Source organism: Dermochelys coriacea, chromosome 4 (assembly GCF_009764565.3).
Source record: "Dermochelys coriacea isolate rDerCor1 chromosome 4, rDerCor1.pri.v4, whole genome shotgun sequence".
Classification (NCBI taxonomy): Eukaryota; Metazoa; Chordata; order Testudines; family Dermochelyidae; genus Dermochelys; species Dermochelys coriacea.
This window is the reverse complement of record NC_050071.1, coordinates 75,041,983-75,062,627: the sequence shown is the minus strand read 5'-3', so window position 1 is coordinate 75,062,627 and position 20,645 is coordinate 75,041,983. Positions and strand designations below refer to the sequence as shown.

General features: G+C 39.7%; 1 protein-coding gene across 1 annotated transcript in view; it reads left to right on the top strand.

Annotated features, from left to right (window-relative positions):
- Positions 1-2,243: 2,243 nt before the first annotated feature.
- HPGD (15-hydroxyprostaglandin dehydrogenase) overlaps positions 2,244-20,645 on the top strand; it is a 38,069-nt gene continuing 19,667 nt past the window's right edge. The window contains exons 1-3 of the mRNA XM_038398094.2: positions 2,244-2,756; positions 3,176-3,299; positions 7,627-7,733. Of these exons, the coding sequence (XP_038254022.1) occupies positions 2,664-2,756; positions 3,176-3,299; positions 7,627-7,733 (324 nt within the window). The 5' untranslated portion in view covers positions 2,244-2,663. The remainder of the gene's footprint in view (positions 2,757-3,175; positions 3,300-7,626; positions 7,734-20,645) is intronic.

Below are 20,645 nucleotides of genomic sequence, written 5' to 3'. Positions count from 1 at the left end.
GGTCTTCTGAGAGCCCCCTCTACCATATCAGTGGTATGTAACAAATACAGATAACCCAGATCTGGCATTCATGTAAATACCAAAAAGTGTGGGCCTGAACTATTTGTGAGTTTCCCTTTAATGAGATTGACAGAATATTACAAATTACAATTACACTAAAATCCTTATAACCCTAACAGAAATGAGTTATTCTAGTAGGCTGATCTCCTAATTTTAATCAAACATCCTAGTTTGTTAAATAGCCTTCTCACAGTCCTGATATACTCCGTGCCTTAGAACACAACATACATACATAAAAAACACAGTCTAAATTCATTGCTGTATGATCTGATAGTCAAGTGAATAGAACAGAGAGCTCCTTATAGTGTGTGTTGCCAAAATTGTAAGAGGTGAGGCATGGGAGGGGTTCACATGTTTTTGTTTTGCTTTTATTCCCAGCTGCCATACTACTGTACTGTTTAAAGATTGTGCCAACTGTTGGGGGTTTAATGGTTCTCCTGTAATTACATCAAGCAAAGAGAGGGCAGGGATGATTCAAAACCAATACTCAACTGTTAACGAAAATCCTTCTTTACTCATTCAGGGTCTGTGCCCAGGATTGAGGGAGCTCAGTACCTTGAGTGATTAGCCCTTGCCAGAACCAATGTGCAGTGGTGCTCACATAAAATGATTTTTTTAAAAAATATGCAATGAGGTTTTTAAAATATACTATTGGATATACTGCATGGAACCAGAATAGTGACTTTTAAAATTAATTTAGGTAAAGACACCCATCATTCTCATTTATGGGACTAGTACTAAGATAATGCAATAGTTTGGCTTAAAAAAAAATTACAATTACATTCTAATAGAATATATCTCCTCAAATATTTGGCCAACCAAAATGAGGCCCTACCTTCAACTCAATGGCATTTCCCTGTCTGTAGTGCTATAACTTTTGTTTATCACCACGTGGTCACTCCAGATATGGTGATGAGACAGAGACCTCAGGATTTAGTGTGAGGCTTATGTTAGAAAGTAGAGCACCAGAGATCTTCCTCTGCTTGCAGCACCAAGCGGGCACTCTGTGGGCCAGATTTTAATGGAAAACTCTGGGGGCCCTCACTTTACCACTCTGGCCAACTACTACCATGCAGACTCCTCACCCCCACACCAGCAGTATGCTCCCCCCGCTGAGTCCCTTGTCCCCAATCCAGCTAACGCCCTAACTAGAGTCCTCACGCTACCCCACACCCAGATTGATGTTGGATTGAAAATGGGAAAACTGGAGCCTGCATTTTTGACTTTCAGCAAAATCATAGAGTTCTGACCATGGGCAGGAGTGGGGGAGAGGGCCAAGGGGCTCAGCGAGGTGTACAACTCAGCCTACATAAACAACAAAGTACAAGACCCTCTCTCTATATAAGAAATGTATGTGGCGTCTACAAAATTATTCTGGTTTTGTATCTATATATTTTAAAAGCATAAAATATATTGGATTTAATCCTTAATGCCTGCATACCCAAACCTCCCATTGGAGTCAATGGGACTACAAGAATGCAAGAAATTCACTCCTGGTGTAAATACTTTGATTTACATGGAGTTACACCAAGCACAAATTTGCCTCAATGTTTCCCTCTTCTTACTGAAACTACTTTGGTTGGCTTTGGAGCAATTTATTTATTTAGAGGTATTTTATTTCATGTTTGCTTGTTGTTAATTTTATATTTTTAACTCTTCAGACAGCTGTCTCCCCTGTGGAGAGGCAGACAGTACTTTATAAATAAAGTCCTTTAATAAAACCTAGCTCCATATTTTGTGATGGATAGATTATGGCAGATTTAATTACACTTTTCAAAAGTATCTATTATTTACCTTAGTAACCTGATAGCTGGAAATTTTATAGAAAGCAATGGCAGAGACATGATGACCCTGGGGGAAGAATGAACACACAGGAGAGTCCCCCAGCTGTGGGGGGGGGGGGACTGATGGGACCCAGCAATGCATTTAGGAGTCTGAGGAGAGGCTCCACGCTTGTTATTCTTTCGGGATCTGAAACTTGTTCCAATTATTTAGCCTGCTGCTGATACGAATTGGGCCAAGCAAAACGCATAAAACCCGGGCAGTTGCCAACAGCCCTTATCAAAAGTCCCCTAACATGTTCTCACGCCATTTGTCCAGACGCAAAGGGGAAGAAAAGAGGCAGGACCTGTCCCCAGAGTCTGCAGCTCGGGCTTTTGTTTGTTTGGGAAAAAAAAAAAAAGAAAGAAAAAAAACATACCAGCGAGAGGGGGACGCCGAGCGTGCAAAGCGTCAAAGCTGGGGCTCCCGGGGACGCTCTCCCAGGAATGACCCGCGCCACTCCGCAGACAGGCCCGGGGCGGGTGTCAGCGCTGTCCCGGGAGAAGGAGCCGCAGCAGCGACGGCAGGAGGAGGGGGAGGGAGGAAGTGAGCCACAGGGCAGGTGACACCGAGTTAGCGTCCCCGTCCCCGTCCCCATCCCCAGTGTGCTTGGCAGCTTCCTTCTCGCCTGCTGCCCGCGGAGGCACGGCTGTGAGGGAAGATAAAGGAGACGGGGACTCTATAAATACCCAGCGCGAGCGAGCGCGCGCGCCCCAGAGCGCTGCGAGCCCTGGCGAGGGACGGAGAGCGGCGCGGCGCTCAGCCTTTAGCAAGCAGCGAGCATGCACGTGAATGGCAAGGTGGCTCTGGTGACTGGCGCGGCGCAGGGCATAGGCAGAGCCTTTGTCCAAGCGCTGCTGGAGGAGGGCGCGAAGGTAAGCGCCTGTGTCCCTGGCGCAGCACCCGGGGGCGGCGTGCGGGGCGCCGGGGGAAACCCGCCACCCCTGAGCCACTCTCACCTTCTTAGGGGGTCGCTTCCACAGCGGCGGCGGCGGGGGGGGGGCTGCCGCCCCAAGAGCCCCTCCCCCCGTTTCCTTGCACGCTGTAGGTACCTGCTGCTCTCCTTCTCCCGGCTTCGTGCCCCTCCCCAGGGCCAGTTTTCCTTCCCGCGGGGCGTGCAGCTGGGGTGTGCAGGTTGGAGCAAGAGGGGCCTTAGACACGTCTCCTCCCCGGCTGGGGAAAGGCTGTGTGGTATTTGGCGGGGGGGTCCGCTCGTCCCTCTGAATTTCCCTTGCCTTACAAATGCTGTGATTATTCCTCTCACGTGCATCGCCCCGACCTCCTCCTGGCACAGGTGGCTCTCGTGGATCGGAACCTCGAAGCCGGTGAGGAGAGCAAAGCTGCCCTGGATGAGCAGTTTGAAGCTCAGAGGACTCTTTTCATTCAGTGCGATGTTACAGATCAGGAGCAACTGCAAGGTAAGGAGGGAAATCTGTCAGCATTATACACTCTCATAACATGCAGCAACCTGAACAAACCTGGGCTACTGAACCTATAACTGTGCAATTAAGGTTTCTGGAGGGCAGCCTATTTCTGATCCCTTACAAGCGTGGCTCAAGTAGGATCTGTTTCTCACTCTGCAAATGTGAAATACTACTACCAGTTTTTTTTCCACCAAATGCATCCGATGAAGTGAGCTGTAGCTCACGAAAGCTTATGCTCTAATAAATTTGTTAGTCTCTAAGGTGCCACAAGTACTCCTTTTCTTTTTACTACTACCAGTGTGTGCCTTTGGCTTTAGAACTTGACACATAGTAAAGAAAGGATAAAAGACGTCACTGAGTGTTTTGTGATACTTTTGTATGAAAGCTTCTGCATAAGATAAGGGTTATTTAATGAGTAATGTATGAAAAACTTTAAAATCCAGTGTTTAATAAAGTAGAGTATTTACTTAATAAAATATTTAAAGTGTTTAATAAAGCATCCTGGCAGACTCAAAAACGCATCTTCTCACCAGGAAAGTGATAAGTATTTTTGCTCCAACTGATCTGCAATACAGATACTTAACAGTACAATGGAACTAGTCTGAATTTAGGTTGCTATTGTTCAGATCAGAATCTGGCCATAAATGCCAAGGATGAAATGTTGCTCTTTAAGCTAAGAAATAACTTATAATATAGCTTTTTAAATTTTAACTTAAACCATTGCAGATAAAAAGCAATCAACTCCTGTGATTTTTGATTTTGTGCAAGTTCTCATTCAGGAATAAACTGCTCTACTGAGCTCTGGATAATATTAATTTTTTTATGCAGCATTTCACAACAGACATCTCACAAACATTTCATGATAGCCACAACATCCCATGACTGTTTGCACAGATTCTTTCAGAGATAGTGAGTTAGATTAAAAAAAAAAACCCACCTTCGGTCACTTATGTGAATGCTCTTTCCATGGAAAAAGATTTCAGACTTGATATAAACACACAGTTTTTTTCTTTTGCCTCATAAATTCTATGATTGCAACTTTGTCACATGATAATCTTCACAGAAGCAATGTGTGATTATTTTAATGCTTTCTTCACAAAACTTCAGCAATTTGCAGCTTATCCAGAATGCAGGAATCTGATTGTTCACTTCTAAAGCAAGCATAACTACACTGCGCCTATCCCCAACTTTTCATACTGGTTGTCTATAAAGTAGATCAATTAATTTAAATTGGCTCTGTTAGTTTTAAATTCCTTAGCGGCTACCTACTCTGTAAGGTTTTTACAGACAGTGGTCCTCATACTGCAATTTGTTCAGTATGGGCAAATCCCTCAGTTGCTTCACTGGCGTGCCGTATGGACATGTGACTGCCCCTGTGAAACAAGTTGCAGGATCAGGAACACAGTCTGCAGCCACACCGTGCACACTGTTCAGGTCCCACCATCACATCTGCAGTCAGGTCATGGTCATGCTTTTTGCTGGGTCTGGCCCAACAGTGTGGAGCTCTCTCTGCACAGATACTGGTTTTATTTGCTCCCAACCTACTTTTGAAAAATCACCTTAAAACTATTTTTCTCTGCAAAGCAGTTTTGGACTGATCAGCCTTGATCCATATTTATACCCACCTTCATATCCCCTTTAAGTTAGATCCTCTCATTTATTTTAAGGTGCTTATATTTATAGAAGGTGGTATTTTATATTTTATACAGTGACAAGAACACTGGCCAGATGGATGTATGCAAAATAAATACAATAACTATAAATTACTAATTATCATAATACTAACAAGATTCTTTTGTTTCATATGTATATGTAACAAAGCAGGCCTTCTCCCCACCTCTCAAAGACATAGTCTCTCTTCAGCAGTTTTTTGTCCAAACAAACAAAAACAGTTCTTCAACTCACCTTGGCTTTTACTCACAGGAGACTTTAACCCCTTTACCTCTCAGACTCTCACTGCCTTCCCTCCCAGGTGTGTCCGTCAGTTTTGCTGTTCCTGTTCCTGGTCCTGTTCCCTGAGCACAGCCACCCAGAGCTTTTCTCTCTGGAGGCCCTTTTTCTAAATAGTTCCTTTCAGGTTCTCCCTGTCTCCCCTTAGGGGAGTCTACCAGCCCTAATTCACCAGGTCTCTTCCTTTCCCAAGACCAGGTACCCTCTTTTAAAGCCTAATCTTGGTCATCTGACCAGACACAAGGTACACTGACCCTGCTCCCTCTTAAAGAGGTAGTGTCACCCTGTGACCGGACCTTAAACAGATGTGATCACTGTGGACTGACAAACCTGTTGCCAGCAGTAGACTACATAAACTAATCAACATTTTTTTCCACACATCAATATGACCAGTTGAAAAGTATTTGGTTTTTTTCCTAGTGTTGTCAAGATGATTTTTATAGGCCTAGGAATGATACACACATCATTAAGAATAAGCCAAAAGTTTTTTGTTTTTGTTATTTTAAGACAGAAGACTTTGAATGCTATGTGTCAAGGACAGTGTTATTGAAGAGCTTCTGTAGAGAGCAGGATGAAAAACAAGTGAAGCATAAAGCGAAATTCTGAAATTGAGATCAAATTAAGGGCCTGATCCTGCATCCCCAAAACTGCATTGATTCCCTGAGTGACCAGTTCTGCTCCCACTGAAGTCAAATAATTTCAATTAACGTTGATAGTGCAGGATTGGGCCACTAAGGAAGTAAGGAAAACATGGTTAGAGAATGTTAGGTTCAGAGACTGAAGAACAAAATAGGCAATAAACTTTACACAAAACAGAAAAGACAGGAAACTAAAAATAGAGCCCTTTAAATATCAAAGCATTATAGTGGAGGATAATATCATCACTAACTCTGAAAGGCAAGGGAGGTTAGATGAATGCATTCTTTGCTTTTAGCTGTTTTTAACATGATACAATGCTCTTGTGTTTAAAAACAACTATTGTACCATATTCTGACCCCTTCTAAAATTGCTCCAGCAGCCTTAGCCAAATACCTGGTGATTCCCCTAACTAGGAGAATCCTGAGTGACACAAACCTGATGCTGTTGACGCTATACCCATTCTAGTGTAAGGGTGTGGCCAGAGAAAAGGAGGTATGGCAACAGTGCTGTTGTAATTTTGTAATTTGTTGTAACTTTTCTGTTGGCCACAATGGCCTGGTGTCTCAAGAATACCTTTCAGGGAATCTGACCTGGTCTGGATTTTCATTTCATCAAGTTATTTATTTTCATTCAATATATTTTTGCTATGTAGTATTTGTTTGATGTTTGCCACAGACAAACAGTTCAATGGAACAAGTGTTCAGTGTGATGAACAGTGCTTGGAGGAAAGAAAAAGTAAAATGCGCAGAGACATGACTCAAAACTGTTCTTTTGTTCAACGAAAATGTTGTTAATGACACTTGTTCAGTGTTTTATGATAAAGCCCTTAAAAACTCTAAATTGCTGGGAAATATGCACACATTGGTGTTGAGTCAGATTCTGGCAGTACAGACATCTGTGCACTTTCTTTTTTAAATATATTTTTGTCTTTGAGTATTTTGCAACCCTGAAAAAAACGGGCACCACAAAAGTGTTGTAAGCTTTTTATTCTGAAAACATTGCCATCTTTAGGGTCCCACAAAAGATGTCTATAAGCAACTTTACCTGCACGGATTGTGCTGAGCATAGAGGTCCCAAAGATTTGGCCCATTAATTTTAATTCTGTCTGATGTATAGAAACTCTGTGGAGGTAATTTGTCAACAATAGAAGGAATGAGATTGAATCTGAGAGGCTATAAATCAGTAACTGTATATATAGGGTGTACATCAATTACTCAAATAGGTACAATTAATCAAGGAATATGGTGAATTATTGATGGTTTAAAGATTTAAAATATTTATTAATTACATCATTGAGTAAGGATATACTCATTCTTAAAATAATTTGAATTCAAACCCAATCATGAGTTTTTCAGACTGTGTAAAGCTTTTCTTTAAAAGAAAAGATACATAGAGGGGATCAGATCCTGAATTCCTTGAATACCCAAACTAATACAAGATCAAGCAATAAAGACTTGATTTCAGAAGATGCTGAGTGAAAAGGTTGTACTATTCTAGTTCCATTAACAGTCTTAAATAGAGTTACTGTTAATACTTGTTGAATAGTTAGACAAGTGTTGTATTTGTTAAACATTAACAGAGTATGTGTTTAAGATTAACTGTTTAAAAAAAAGTGATGAATTAACATACTTTGGTAGGGTAACAAATATTGTGCCTTACATTCCATTTGTAACATTTAAAAATATGGAAAACAAGATAGCTAAGAAATTTTCTCCCTTGGATTTTACTGTAGGTGCTTTTAAAAAAACAGTTGAATGTTTTGGAAGGCTGGATGTTGTGGTTAATAATGCTGGAGTGAATAATGAAAAGGACTGGGAAAGCACTATACAAATTAATTTGGTAAGCATTATCTGTTTTAAAATGTTCATACTATATTACCTAAAGGTGAGATTTTCAAAGAGGCCTAAGGAAGTTGGGCGCTCAACTCTAATTTAATTTTCCTCTTTGAAAATCCCAGCCTATAGTGCTTGATTATGCCTAAGGTAAAGTTTAGGAGGAAATTATGTGCTGTGGATTTGTGAGAGTGTGTTTTTGGTTCATTGGTTTTTGTTTACACTCAACATGTATGTCCTCCTGGAGAACATCTAAAGAAACAAATTTATCATTTGAAAAGAGTGTTTCAAACAATTTTTATTTAAATCATGTTTAGATGCACCAATGCTCTACAGTTAAGTCTCTTTCATGGATCATCGTGTTCCTTCACATTAAAAATCCTATATTGCCCGCAACCCACTCATGCACATATATATATACACACTCAAACTCCCCTACCTTCCAGTGACATGAGAGCCATTAATGATCAGTGTATGGCACACCCCTACCTATATATAAATGAATCACTACAGATAATTATACTAGCACCTAAGCAAGTACTATAATTGTAACACTAATCTCAAATACTGATATATCTTAACTGTTAAGAATAAAATGAATCAATAATGCTATGATAACTCATTCATTGTCCTGTATCTGTACATTATTAATGTTAATGATGGCTAAATATTTACTGGTTATGGTCTTTAGTTCCTTTTCTTTTCTCTACTTTTTACACATTGTACATGCAGAGAAATAGTCTTCCCTTAGACCCACATACCAGATCTTAAATCTAGTCTTTTTTTATTTGTACATAAACATTTCCCCCGATTGTTCCACATATAGATGGAAAGAAGATTGCTGGAACTGGTAATTAGACAGACAACTTTGAAAAGAGAATAAATTCAAATATTATTGGTAATAACCATGTTTTATAATAACAGTATTGTTAAATTATTTTTATCAGCGTATACTACATTACACTACTAGATTCTAGTGACTAACATAATGGCATGCAAGGCCAGATCCCGCAGACTATATGGTACCTGCAGCATACTGAGCTGTGAAAAGTGTGAAAAGACATGGCTGCTGCCTCTGCTAGACAAGCCTATCCAAGGTAGCGGTTGTCTTGTAGCAGAGAGAAATAAATATTTACCAATAAACTCTGTAGAAGTAAGTTTCTCAAGGAATGGAAAGTTCATGAGCTCTCCGCCTCTCAGACTTCACAACTTATTTCTCACATTCTTCACTCCAGTTGAATCTTTGCAGCTTGTAAACATGGCTTCAAATATAGATATGGGGATATAGAGATTAAAAGCATTCCCGGTGGTTGAGGATCTTTGATCCCTGAAAAGCCATTATTTCAGGCTGAAAGCAAACACAATAAAAGTTATATTGGTCTACATTACCAACAATCCACTAATGTCATTCATTGTTTATTCTTTGGCTCTCTATATTAGATTTGTGGGGAAAATGTGTTATGTGTTTAAACCCTCCGAATGCTAATCAGTCAGAAGGTAACCTGGAATAAAAAGATAGTTAGCAACAGTAGTGAGCCTCTAAAAATTCCAAGTGAACGAACATGTATGAAAATAGGAATATTGTGCATAAAAATTGGAGAATGAATCACTTATAAACAAGATCAACATAAAATAACTTCTTATTGGCCCATATTTAAAACTGGAATATACACAATAGCATTAAGATACACCTACTTTAGTCTCAGTCTTCACTGGAGTCCATTTCTATGTAAATGATTAAGACACATCAACTGTTGTTGAGGCTCAGCTGGCATACACATGAGAAATAAGTTGCCCTCTATTAAAATATTTGTTTAATCTAGGGCTACATATTTCATTTTCTAAAGGCATACAAATATGCTCCAAGTTTTTCATGTATGAAATATTTTCACCATTCCCCATTTGTTGGAGCACATTCTTTCAGCTTAAGAGCAGCTGTCCAGCTGAAACCATGTAAATTCAGTGAGTTTTTGCAAAAGAGGTCTTTCAAACATGCATTTCTGGTTTCTCACCTGACATGATGTCACAACTTGTTTGCTAATACATGGAATATCAGGGTTGGAAGGGACCTCAGGAGGTCATCTAGTCCAAACCCCCTGCTCAATGCAGGACCAATCCCCAATTGTCCCAGATCCCTAAATGGACCCCCTCAAGGATTAAACTCACAACCAACATGACTACCATTCCAATGCCATCCCAACTTCCCATTGCCAAAGAATGTTGTACGTGGGGGTTCACTTCTCAGTCACCATTTCTGGGTGGTTCCATCTTCAAGCCACATAGATTGGAGATCTGAACTCCAAAAGAGCTGTCATTCAGGAAGGACTTACTTTATGCCCTGACCTTTCAAATTCTGACTATCATTCCAATATTTAGGAAAGACCTGCTTCCATGTTAGGATTCAGTGTATCTCTATACATCACTCCCATGAATCCGAATGCCAAACATAGAATTTGCAACTGCAAACAGGGCAGCAACAGGAAGTCTGGAAGAGGGGTTAATATAGAGTTTGCATGGGATTACGGCCATGAAAGATATTTTTATGTCAGTCTTCCAATGAAGGATATATATGCAAAAAATAATTTCAATCATAATTTCGTAGGATAATGACTTTTAATACATGAAGATGTTTTAAATTTGATCAAAACACATACAGTACAAAACAAAATCACATGGAAACTTGGTTGGAATTTGGCAACTAACTAATAGAGCAAAATAAGAGATCTAAAAGTACAGGGCTAGGTTATGGATTTTATAGCCAGAGGTGCACTGGAAAGGGTGAAGAGTGGCCATGCTAAAGCAGAAGTCGCAGAAGGATGGCTAGCTGGAAATATCTCCTGGGACCCTGAAGGAGTGCATACTGTTGGGCAGCTCTAGTGGCTAGTATAGGTGGAGAGCAAGCTCATTGCCCAACCTCACCACCTCCTTTCTTGTCTCATTTCGTATGGTCAGTGTTGGCATTGGGACTCTTCAGTGGATTGTATTGTAGTGACCAAAGAGACTGAAGTGTTCTCCGACCAGTTTTTGAATGTTATAATTCTTGATGTCTGATTTGTGTCCATTTATTCTTTTATGTAGAGACTGTCCAGTTTGACCAATGTACATGGCAGAGGGGCATTGCTGGCACATGATGGTATATATCACATTGGTAAATGTGCAGGTGAATGAGCCTCTGATAGTGTGGCTGATGTGATTAGGCCCTATGATGGTATCCCCTGAATAGATATGTGGACACAGTTGGCAACAGGCTTTGTCGCAAGGATAAGTTCCTGGGTTAGTGGTTCTGTTGTGTGGTGTATGGTTGCTGGTGAGTATTTTCTTCAGGTTGGGGGGCTGTCTGTAAGCAAGGACTGGCCTGTCTCCCAAGATCTGAGAGAGTGATGGGTCGTCCTTCAGGATAGGTTGTAGATCCTTGATGATGCGTTGGAGAGGTTTTAGTTGGGAGCTGAAGGTGATGGCTAGTGGCGTTTGTTATTTTCTTTGTTGGGCCTGTCCTGTAGTAGGTAACTTCTGGGTACTCTTCTGGCTCTGTCAATCTGTTTCTTCACTTCAGCAGGTGGGTATTGTAGTTGTAAGAATGCTAAATTGAGATTTTGTAGGTGTTTGTCTCTGTCTGAGGGGTTGGAGCAAATGTGGTTGTATCATAGAGCTTGGCTGTAGACAATGGATCATGTGGTGTGGGTCTGGATGAAAGCGATGATTGTGTGGTGTGGGTCTGCAGGCATGTAGGTAGGCATAGTGGTCAGTAGGTTTCCGGTATAGGGTGGTGTTTATGTGATCGCTTATTAGCACTATAGTGTCCAGAAAGTGGATCTCTTGTGTGGACTGGTCCAGGCTGAGGTTGATGGTGGGATGGAAATTGTTGAAATTCTGGTGGAATTCCTCAAGGGCTTCTTTTCCATGGGTCCAGATGATGAAGATGTCATCAATGTAGCGCAAGTAGAGTAGAGGCATTAGGGGACGAAAGCTGAAGAAGCGTTGTTCTAAGTCAGCCATAAAAATGTTGGCATACTGTGGGGCCATGTGGGTACCCATAGCAGTGCTGCTGATTTGAAGGTATACATTGTCCCCAAATGCGAAATATTTATGGGTGAGGACAAAGTCACAAAGTTCAGCCACCAGGTTTGCCGTGACATTATTAGGGGTACTGTTCCTGACAGCTTGTAGTCCATCTTTGTGTGGAATGTTGGTGTAGAGGGCTGCTACGTCCATAGTGGCTAGGATGGTGTTTTCAGGAAGATCACCGATGGATTGTAGTTTCCTCAGGAAGTCAGTGGTCAGTCAGTCAGTCTCAAAGATAGTTGGGAGTGCTACAATTATTTCACATTTGTGGACAATGTATACCTTCAAATCTGAAGTAAATACTCACCAGCAACCACACACCACACAACAGAACCACTAAACCAGGAACCTATCCTTGCGACAAAGCCCATTGCCAACTGTGTCCACATACCTATTCAGGGGACACCATCATAGTGCCTAATCATATCAGCCACACTATCAGAGGCTCGTTCACCTGCACATCTACCAATGTGATATATACCATCATGTGCCAGCAATGCCCCTCTGCCATGTACATTGACCAGACTGGACAGTCTCTACATAAAAGAATAAATGGACACAAATCAGACATCAAGAATTATAACATTCAAAAACCAGTTGGAGAACACTTCAATCTCTTTGGTCACTCGATTACAGACCTAAAAGTGGCAATTCTTCAACAAAAAAACTTCAAAACCAGACTCCAGCGAGAGACTGCTGAATTGGAATTAATTTGCAAACTGTATACAATTAACTTAGGCTTGAATAAAGACTGGGAGTGGATGGGTCATTACACAAAGTAAAACTATTTCCCCATGTTTATTCCCCCCCCCCCACTGTTCCTCACACATTCTTGTCAACTGCTGGACATGGCCCACCTTGATTATCACTATAAAAAGGTTTTTTTTTTCTCTCCAGCTGGTAATAGCTCACCTTAAGTGATCACTCTCATTACAGTGTGTATGATAACACCCATTGTTTCATGTTCTCTGTGTATATAAATCTCCCCACTGTATTTTCCACTGAATGCATCCAATGAAGTGAGCTGTAGCTCACGAAAGCTTATGCTCAAATAAATTTGTTAGTCTCTAAGGTGTCACAAGTACTCCTTTTCTTCTTGCCCGAGAAGTTTATGAAGGCTAGGACTCTAACAGGGTTTAAAAGACAACTAGATAAATTCATGGAGGTAAAGTCCATTAATGGCTATTAGCCAGGAGGGTAAGGAATGGTGTCCCTAGCCTCTGTTTGTCAGAGTGTGGAGATGGATGGCAGGAGAGAGATCACTTGATCATTATCTGTTAGGTTCACTCCCTCTGGGGCACCTGGCATTGGCCACTGTCGGCAGACAGGACACTGGACTGGATGGACCTTTGGTCTGACCCAGTATGGCCATTTTTATGTTCTTATTATGCCTAGATCTAACTAACGTATCTCTCAAAAGCATTAAACTCATCCACAAAACCATATTTTAAAAAGGAAAAGAACTATTTAAATAAGCAGGATACACTAACTTGTGATTATTTGTTAAAACTGGAATCATGTACTTTATTTTCTTTCTTTGACATCATTAACAGTTTAAGCAGCCAGCATTTTATTTAACAAAAATCATATTTTTTAATAAAAGCACAAAACAATACTGAGCAAATAGAAACACTGGAACTGCCACACTGGATCAAACCATTGGCTGTCATAGCAAGTACTCGAATGGTAGCCAGCATCTAGTGCTTAACAGGAAGTGGAATAAAACTCTATAATACTCTCAGGCAATTGTGGAATGCTGTACATAAGATGAACAGGGATGAGTAAGAGTGTTGACTTATGGTTTGATCAAGAATTTGGAGCTGGGAATCGCGGCTTATCTTTTCAATTTTGATATTCATTTGACTTTGGGCATGACAGTTATCTGATTTCTTTCTGTAAGGTGTTTCTAGAGTACCCATTACCATAGTTCTGAGCATCATGATGTAAACTCCCTCTGCTTCAGTTTATCTTCACCTTTGAGAGTAAGAAGCCTGATCTAGATGTAGAAAGAGTGGCAGCCAATGAAAAGATTCCCGTGGCAGTGAATTCAATAGATTATCTCTACTCAGTGCAACTGTTACCCTTTTAATAGTTCTACAAAGACTTTGTACTTTAACTGAAAAAAAAACCCACACTAAGGGTTAAATCATTTTCCTCTGAAGTCAACAAAAATAGCTCTGCTGATTTCAATTACAGTTGTATTGAGCTTCAGTCATCTTGACAGAAAAAATGCTTTGTTTTGGAGTACTGAGTTAGGGAATCTAATAATGATTCAACTCTCTCATCTCTCAACATACATGATATGTGAGTAGGGAATGCCAAATTAAGCTTGCCACTGTACAGTTTTTGGATTTTTATTCAACCTCTAGACACAATGCCATCTTCCCTTTGAAGACATATAGTCATAGCCACAAATACATTATACATGTAAAGCTGTACATTGTCTTGAGCTAGAAAAGACCCATAAAATATCATAAAAAGTGATTACATGGTTTAACTTCAAATTTATGAATCATTCTGGTAGGAAAATGTTTGTTCATTACTTTAAATTATGGATAGTAGACTCTTAATATTTTTATTTACCACGCATATTAAACCTTAATTTGCTTTTCTGACTTGTGAGAACAAGAATTATGAGCAGTATTATATAATGCTACTTTATAATAATTAGTCAAGAGCATAAACAAATAAGATAAATAGGCCAGGGCTGTAATAAAATGTTCAGCTGAAATATTTGTCATTAAAAATAAAAACTTAAAATTAATTATCACCACTTTTAATTTTTAATGTTTTAGAATATATAGTTATCCTTTTCTAAACATTTCTAAACTTGATTAATTAAGAAAAAGTGTGTGTATGTTTGAGAGGAGAAGGGGTCTAAGAGGGGAAGGAAGAAGCCTGATGCCTTACTCCACTAAAGATTTGGAAACTAATTTAGTCAGATTTCTTGAATAAAATATATTTAGGAATTCTTGTTCTCATATTTCATTGAATGTTTTACATATATTTCACTGGTTTCAGAGTAGCAGCCGTGTTAGTCTGTATTCGCAAAAAGAAAAGGAGTACTTGTGGCACCTTAGAGACTAACAAATTTATTAGAGCATAAGCTTTCGTGAGCTGTAGCTCACGAAAGCTTATGCTCTAATAAATTTGTTAGTCTCTAAGGTGCCACAAGTACTCCTTTTCTTTTTGCGATATATTTCACTGGCAGCATTAGAAAGCTCAAATATTGCAGTTGTGTAATGACAGTTATTAGAAAGAGGCAAAATTCAAATACATGCATAGAATTTGTTCAGGCATGCAGGAGTCTCATTATTATTGGGCAGAACTTGAGAAAGTCTAGCAGACATCATTAAATCAGTCATTTTTCATTTTTGTTGGTCTCATTTATATAAACTAATTTATACAAACAAAGGTAAAAATTGTCTGATAATTGAGATTGGTGAAGTTTTCTCCATTTCTAAATTGAAGGCTGCTTAGTGTCACAGTCACTCAGGGCTTGATCCTACAAAGAACTTAAATAGCTTGGTCCTGCAGATAGAAGAATGGAAGAGTGCTTATCTAACTCCTGATCATATGAGCTACAAAAAAAATAAGCCACTTTGCTCAGCAAGTTGCGGATCTGAAGTTTAAAGAGGTGTAATTGATAGCATTGACAGGACATTTGATTCAGTCTCTAGTTCTGGGGTTTCCCTTAACCTGTTTACACCCTGGTGCGAATGTATTTAACAATAAATATAGTCCCTTGAAGGCAACTGGGTTATTATTTTCAAGGAAAATAAAAATTTACTGGTCATTTAAATGCCTTTAAATCCTCAAGTTACAGACTACACTGCATCAAATGACATTTATGGGGCAGGAGAGGGAGCTCCCCTCACTTTTTGGCATTCATATATTTACTGTCTTATAGGTCAGCGTTTTGCTGTGTGTATTTCAATGAGGCACGTCACAGCTTTGTCCATTCATCAGTCCTGTCAGATTCTATCTACTTAAGATACTTATATGGCCCATTACTGTCATAGCTAAACACCTCACACTCTAACATACTTATCCTAACACCACCCTTGTGAGCTAGGAAAGTGCTATTATTCCCCAGATGGAGAACTGAGGCACAGAGAGACTAAGTGACTTTCTCAATGCCACACATCTAGGGTGGAGCAGGGAACTGAATTCCTGTTTCCCAAGACCCAGGCTACCACCCTAACCACTGGCTCTCTCTTTGGGGGGCTATTTTAGACCCACTGCCCAGCTCTGTGGGAGCTAGAATCATGGAGACCATTTCGAGGCTCAGCTCTGCCATTGTTGCTGGCCCTGCTGTTGCTTCTCTTTCCAAAGCCTCAGCTCTACTCAAAAATCCCAACTTCACACAGATATCATGAAGTACTCTACCACCTCCTCAGCTACCCACACATTCATCCTATAAACTCTATGCTCTGAGGTCTTCTGGAAATGAGGATGAGATGTTCTACTAGCACACACCCCTAACTGCTATGATCTCTCCCACTTCCCGTTAAAAGTCTTCCAGTTCCCCAGGAGATTCAAGCATGCAGGAAAAACAGGAGACTTGGCAGGTCAGCCATTCCCTAGTTACTGCTAAAGATTCTGAGTTTAGAATGCCACCTATGGCCCAGCATTCAAACCAATGCATAAATAAAAACTCCAGTGGGATCACTTCAGCTGCAATTTCTCTCCCCTCTTCTGAAAGCTAGAATAGTGTCAAGTGTTTGGAACCTTTATTTATAAAAAATAATTTTAAGAACTACATATCATACTGGGGATTGTGTAAGGAATCTCGAATTAATACTCTCATCAATTCAAATATCCTAGCCAAATGCAAGACAAAGATTATTTTACAGATCTAGTTGAGCTCCTTAGTGTACAGTCACCAGTCTGTTGTAACAGGACTCAACCACACTTTCAGGTGCTTACCTCCTGTCTAGCACCTCTCCTTGTGATGTGGGACTCCACAGCACAAACTGCCTTAGGTCCTGAAACCAGTGCTGAACCCACCGGAGCTTCCCCAGTCATTTATGTGTACTCCCACAGATTCCATTGCACTGGATTATAGTTTAACTCTTTGAGGACTATGTGCCAGATAAAGTAAGGAACGGTCTTTGCACAGGGGTTTCTAAGAGACAGTAAGTTTTACTTTCAAAGCATACAAGAATTACAGATCTTTAGGAAAAACAACAAAAGCCTATGGGTGGGTCATTACATAAAGTAAAACTATTTCCCCATGTTATTACTCCCCCCACCCCACCCCCCACTGTTCATCAGACATTCTTGTTAACTGCTGGAAATGACCCACCTTGATTATCACCACAAAAGGTTTTCCTCCTCCCCCCGCTGGTAATAGCTCATCTTAAGTGATCACTCTCCTTACAGTGTGTATGATAAAACCCATTGTTTCATGTTCTCTGTGTGTGTGTGTGTGTGTGTGTGTGTGTGTGTGTGTGTGTGTGTGTGTGTGTGTGTGTATATAAATCTCCCCACTGTATTTTCCACCAAATGCATCCGATGAAGTGAGCTGTAGCTCATGAAAGTTTATGCTCCAAATAAATGTTAGTCTCTAAGGTGCCACAAGTACTCCTTTTCTTTTAACAAAAGCCTATATAAACTTTCCATGCTCGCCCTTTCTTATGATCCCTTTGGCCCACTTCATCTGTCAGACAAGTAGGCCACTCCTGCTTCTGCTTCCAGCAGTCTTCAGTGTTTGGTCTATGGTCAGCTAGTAAGAGTAAGAGAGTGTAAGAGAGAGATCCTGTCCTTAAATATGGTTTCCAATCCTGTGTCATGCAACTCCCAGACCAGTTTCAAAGCTGCAGTCAGGTGGTTAAAGTCCCACCTTCCCCTGGATACAAAGTGGGAAACCAAATCTTTTATCCAATCAATTGTTCTGACAACCACCATTGATAACTCATGTTAATTGCTTCAAGAAGGTGAGAGGCATGCAATAAGTTGCCTTATTCTGTCCTTGACATCTCCAGCTAGTCACATCTACGCATTCAAAATGCAAGTTACAATCTTAAATCTTGTTAGTCTCTAAGGTGCCACAAGTACTCCTCAATCTTCAAAATGGTGATTACATCAAAGGAAAGTCACAATTTCATATCCTTGTACTTGACTGATGAAATGAACCCCTTTTTTTTTTTTTTTTTTTTAAGAATGATGTTCTCTGAAAAAAATTAAATTGTATAGGCAAAGATTTAGGTCCTTTCTGGAATCAAGCCAACAGCCTACTAGTTAATAAGAGAGAAATCACCCTTGCAATTCAGTAGCTCACTAGTACTCTCCCATACTAAGTCAATGCTTCAGATAGGACCTGGCCCATGAAGAGAGAACTATTTCTATTAAAGTGATTCAGATTGCCCCATTGAAATCAATTGCAGCAGATCAGACCATATGCATAAAAAAAAATCTGCAAGCTCTGAAAATAATCATATCTGTGACTCACATGCCATTGTGGATCATGGAAGAACACATTAGAAACAGGCATGCAGATTTACCTCAGTAATTGTACATTTAAGCATGTGATCTTACTGGTTTATGGACTCAGGTTATGCTAATGGTGACTAATGTTGAGGCAAATGCTGCACTGAGAGGCAAATTGTTTACAGTGTAATGAGAAACTGTTTAAACCCAGGTTTCAGAGTAGCAGCCGTGTTAGTCTGTATTCGCAAAAAGAAAAGGAGTACTTGTGGCACCTTAGAGACTAACAAATTTATTAAAGCATAAACTTTCGGGAGCTACAGCTCACTTCATTGGATGCATTTGGTGTCCAAATGCATCCAATGAAGTGAGCTGTAGCTCACGAAAGCTTATGCTCTAATAAATTTGTTAGTCTCTAAGGTGCCACAAGTACTCCTTTTCTTTTTGTTTAAACCCAGCTTCCTAGAATGTAGTATTAAAGCCCAAACCCTGACGGGATCAACACTTCCTCCAAACACACTCTGCCCTGGAGAACAGCGACATGCTGTTTTACCCCCTGCAATGCAAATCTTACCAGCAGCATTTAGTTTCAAGCCTCATAGGTACCTCATATATTGTTCATTTATTTTATGTATAGCTCATGAAGTATGATGTTAATCAAACAACCAAGATTCAAATTCCACCTGTTCAGTAACTTGCTTTATGAACTTGCCCAAATCAATTGTTTTCAATTCACATATAGTAAATTGTTTTTAACACCTATATAAAAAGTGTCAGGAGAGGTAAGGAGATAAAGGGGTCTATAAGTTTTCCCAAACACATCAGTTGCCTTTTCATCTTTGTACCAATGTAATAGTCATCTCCAATGTTACAGGAATGCAGGAAATCATTTCTCAACATGAAATACTAGCTTTTCTAGGTAAGAAGATGTGGTGTTTTACTGCTACAAGAAGCTAGCGCAATAAGATTGAATCCCTGGATTATTAGAAATACCTCATATATTGAGTTAACAGTAAACATTTGTCAAATGTAATGACTGATAATGAGGTTTGAAGTAGTCAGTGAAAATGGACACATTTTTGCATTGGTGCTTATAGATCATGCTAGGAAGTTCATAATGATGTAGAAATAGCATGTGAATTTGAATTAAAGGTGATAAGTATGCCAACATATCTAAGTGTTACATAACGTAGAATAGGCATGTTGCTAAAAGCCAGGAGAAATGTGTTAAGCTCTGCTTAGATACAGCATGTCATCATATTTTCTGTTTAGAGTAATATAGCTGAAATTATAAAGCCACTGTGGGGGAAGACGATTACAAGAGGAGGCTAAGAATTTGTAACTTTTGTTTTTGAGCTTGTCATTTACACATAAAAGACCAGTCAACATGTTAACTAGGGTCATTAATCATAATATATGGTAGGGATCTGAGTTCTCCAACAGCTACATTGAGGTGTTTTGCCTCAGTGTCCAATTATTTACTTTGCAAAATAATGGCATGCTGTCGGGGATTTACTTTTGTTTTTATTAGCATTTGGTGCTTTGGCATGCATGAACTACTGTCATCCAATTCTGTAATTGGGATTGCAGAAGTAAACTGATATTACATTAAGACAAGTTTCTACACTCATGATTATAACTTTGCTGGACAGTAGCATGGTACATACACTTTTTATTGGCAGCTGTCAGAGTGCAACTGCTTTTATTGGTAGTATACTCAGACCTGTAACAGTGTAATGATGAGTGTCCTCATTATTTATTATAAATCAATGTGTATATTTAAGTAAGAAAACTATCATCAACAGTATGGAGATGGTGGGTTTTGTTGGCAAGCAGTGAGGTTACTTTCAGAGCCGCTACCAATAGTGGGTTTTGGTAGCTAGGGGACAAGTGCTGATGTTTCAGCTTTGTTAATTTTCACTTTACCTGCATTTAGTAACTGTTCAGTTTCTAATTTGAACAGTTTGCTGTTCTTTGTTCTTGAAATTTTTATGGAGCACATCCAAGCTGCTGAATACAATGGTAAATTGATTATTTATCACAAGTCACTTATTCAAAAGCAACATGCTTTATGTTTTGACATGATTTCTGCTGCATGTAGTGGATTAGCAGATATACATTAAAACAATTGCGGGGAGGACAGATTTTTAGTGACTTTTTATTTTCAAATACAAAAAGAAAATACAGATGAATGCACTGATTTAAGAATGATCAGTGATTAAGAGTAAGGGTAAACATTTCTTTCTCAAAGTATGTAATAAGAATTACCAAACCAGAAGGCACTTTTCTCCTCACATGTTCCCATTAGTCCTACATCAATGCACTGAAGGCCATATTACAGAAAAATATTTATACTTGGCTGGCTTGGAGGTAATTTAAGAGATTTCCTTTTGCCTTATTATCCAAAACTGGAAGCAAGGGTGTACAG